This window comes from Octopus bimaculoides, chromosome 26, assembly GCF_001194135.2.
Source record: "Octopus bimaculoides isolate UCB-OBI-ISO-001 chromosome 26, ASM119413v2, whole genome shotgun sequence".
NCBI classification, from domain to species: Eukaryota; Metazoa; Mollusca; class Cephalopoda; order Octopoda; family Octopodidae; genus Octopus; species Octopus bimaculoides.
Genome location: NC_069006.1, coordinates 9715250 through 9718539, shown reverse-complemented (window position 1 = coordinate 9718539; position 3290 = coordinate 9715250). Strand labels below are relative to the sequence as shown.

Genomic DNA, 3290 nt, shown 5'->3' with positions numbered 1-3290 from the left:
AAGGTCTTATAACACCAAAACATGTCTAGAGTTGTCTCCATGCCTACCAATAATCAGATTCACTTCCTACAGCATGTCTCCAATTTTAATCAATTTCCATCCAGGAATTGTCTCCCTTGATTTTCACAGCTATTATCAAAGTTAATGAATTTCCTTTTCATTACATTAGTAATTTTCAATGATGGTAACTTTCTTTCCTTAATTATTATTACATTAATTATATCAGCTGCCATTTAAATATACATAAAATATTGTTTGATTATTTTTATGTTTTTCTTCTTTAGTTATAGGCCTCCTTTCAGTCATCATATTATTGCTGTTAGTCCTTCTTGTCAGGTAATACTCGTATATTGTCAATCTTTACTCTCATTTCATTTCCTTCTTGCGTTTGCATGTGTGTCTGTGTGTATAAGTGTGTATGTAGTATGTGTGCTTGTCTGTATAACTATGAGCAACTTTCAGGAAGGAACCTATCTCTGTATCACCATGCTGCACTTTGAAAGCAATTATTATAGTTGGCCTTTGGATTTGCTGACCCAACCAGATATCTGGCATTATTTATGAGTAAAGTAATTTTAAAATTAATAAGAAAGAAGAACGGTAGGGCCCTCAAAAAACTGATGCAACCTGTATACACACACACACACACATGACAGAAGTAAGTAGACACCTTTATAATCGTTAGAATTTATTTAAACCTGAAATTATACATTCAAACTATTTATTAATTGTTATAATGTGAATATTTAATATTTAGTAGACATGCCTTTTGCATTTTTCAATGCAAGGAACCTATTAGGCATGTTAATGATCAGATGATGAATATTCTATTGAGGAATTTTCTGCAATATGGACACATATTTATCTGAGTTTATGTTTCCCTCACACAGCACCAGCTCTGATCGACCATTGCTGCAAACTGCTCCCTAGATCATTACAGAATAGCTACCGTGTTTCATTGTTGGCTGCAATCTTTTCATGTCAAATACTTGATCACAGTGTCTCCAGACCCACACTCGACCATTGTCAGGAAATACAGCAAACCTGGACTCATGAGAGAATATGACAGTGTCCCAAAATGCTAGTGGCCTTTCCACCATCTCACTGACCCAATCTTTTCTCCACTCAATGTTGGCAGGTTGAAGAAGTGGCTTCCTTCTTGCTACTCTGCCATGGTAACCAAGTTTGTGGGGATACTTGACAGCTGTTCTGGGACTGACATCAACTTGTTCTGCTATGTCAAAGGCCTTGTAATGAGGATTATCCTCTACACTTCACTTCACAAAGTGAAGGGTCCCGTCAGAGGACCCTGGATGATCTAGGTGAGATGATGGGTACTCCTTCTCCTCTCTAGTGAATTGCACAATCATTTTATTAACTGTGGAAAGTGGGATCCCAAGGTTTTCTGTGATTTGACTAGATCCACCTTCAGATTGACCCACAATACGGCCTCCTCGAATTTCAGAGAGTTCCAAGCCTTCTTTTGTAAGTGGCATTATTAAACAGTCAGTCACACATAGAACCTGAAACATAAAGATGTCAGTTAATAAAAATTATAAACCTTTACATGTTATAATAAACATAAAACAATGTTTTATGGGGTGTCTATTTACTTCTGTGTCTATTTACATGTGTGTGTGTGTGTGTGTGTATGCGTGTGTGTGTGTGTGTATGCGTGTGTGTGTGTATGTGTGTGTGTGCGTGTGCGTGTGTGTGCATATATATACAGCATCAGCATCATCATCATCATCATCATCTAATATCTGTTTTCTGAGCTGGCATGGGTTGGATGGGTTAGTCTGATAATTGAGTAATTATGGATCGTAAATGTGACTTATCTGCTTCAGAGAAATCTGTTATTACTTCTGAACTTGCAAAAGGTAAATCAAAATTAGAAATACCGAAAATAATTGGAAGATATCACTAAACTATGAACAAATTTGGTACAGCTCCTACGAAGATACTTAAGAGAGCCAACAAGGATCAGTCAAGGGCTGTTTCTCAATGTTCTCTGTCACAAATTAAGCATGAAGCTAAAAAGAAGCTAAGTCTTACAAGTGGAGAGCTTTTCAAGCGCATTGGCATAACACCTGCATCCAGAACTACCTGATGTCGTCCCCTGAAAAACGTCTGTAAACCAGTGATATCCTCCTTCAAACAAAATCATCTGAAATAGGCAGAAGATAACATGAAGCAGGGCTTTTCAAAAGTTTTGTATATGGATGAAACCCGGGCCACTCTTGATCGACCTGATGGCCTGTGCAAGGGATGGGCTGTAAATGGACAAGACCATCATCAACACTTGAGATGCCAACAAGGAGGAGGAGGCATCATGATTTAGGCTGGTATTTTTGGAGATATTATGGTTGATCCTTGGAAAATGCCTGATGGTGTTAAACTGACTGCAAATGCTTACATAACCTTTCTGAGAGAACACTTTGATCTTTGGTTCAAAAAAACAAAGGATCACCTTCAAGGCAACCATAATGTTCATGCAAGATAATATGTCCTCACACTCAGCAAAAAAACTACAGAGTATCTGCAACAGTTAGGCCTCGGTGGACCTCAAAATATGAAGTGGTCTGCCTGCCTGTTCCTCTGACTGAAACCCAATAGGAAACTTGTGGAGTATTCTAATGCCATGCGTTTACAAGAAAGGACACCAATTTAAGAGCAAGGATGACCTATGGCAGGCAATAGTGGATGTATCTTATGGAATGAAATCAGAGATCCAGAAACTAGCATGTTCCATGGATTTGTGCCTTTTCCAACTTATTTGAAACACAGGCTCATGCATCCCTTACTAACCAGCTCATCAATCATTTTTGAATGCTGTTTGTTTGTTTATTTCTATTTCTTCCATGTTTATGACTGTATGTGTTCATTCCAGTGTGTACATCAAACAAGTAAGTCAATATTTTCCTGTTTACATCAGTTTTAATCACACCTCGCTAATAATTTGAAACAGGGAAAGTTTATGTAAAGTGGAAAATGGCCGTGGTTTCTGTGTTATTTTACAGAAATTCACACTTTTAACACACCTCTTGCAAATAGCTGTTACCAACATTTTGTAAAAATTTCTTTGAATTCCAATGAATAGTTTTTAAATAAAATAAAAATATGTTACTTCAATAACAATTTGAAACGCAATGTGTAAATACACGCACACTCATATTTTTATAGATTATGTACATATATGTGTATGTATGTATATATGTATGTATGTATGTATGTATATATATGTATGTGTATGTATATATATATATATATATATATATATATATATATAT

The 3290-nt window shown here is 36.3% G+C and overlaps 1 protein-coding gene across 4 annotated transcripts in view; it reads left to right on the top strand.

Moving 5' to 3' along the window:
* Positions 1 to 3290, top strand: part of LOC106871631 (phospholipase A and acyltransferase 4) — a 13746-nt gene that overhangs the window by 1300 nt on the left and 9156 nt on the right. For 3 of the 4 annotated variants that reach the window (XR_008266838.1, XR_008266839.1, XM_052976980.1), the window contains exon 2: positions 285 to 336. Coding sequence is in view for 2 of the 4 variants with exons in the window: in XM_052976980.1 (XP_052832940.1) it covers positions 285 to 336 (52 nt within the window). In the remaining 2 variants the exon portion in view is untranslated. Of the gene's footprint in view, positions 1 to 284; positions 337 to 1758; positions 2907 to 3290 lie in introns of those variants that run through there. The other variant, XM_014918206.2, reaches the window with a different exon arrangement.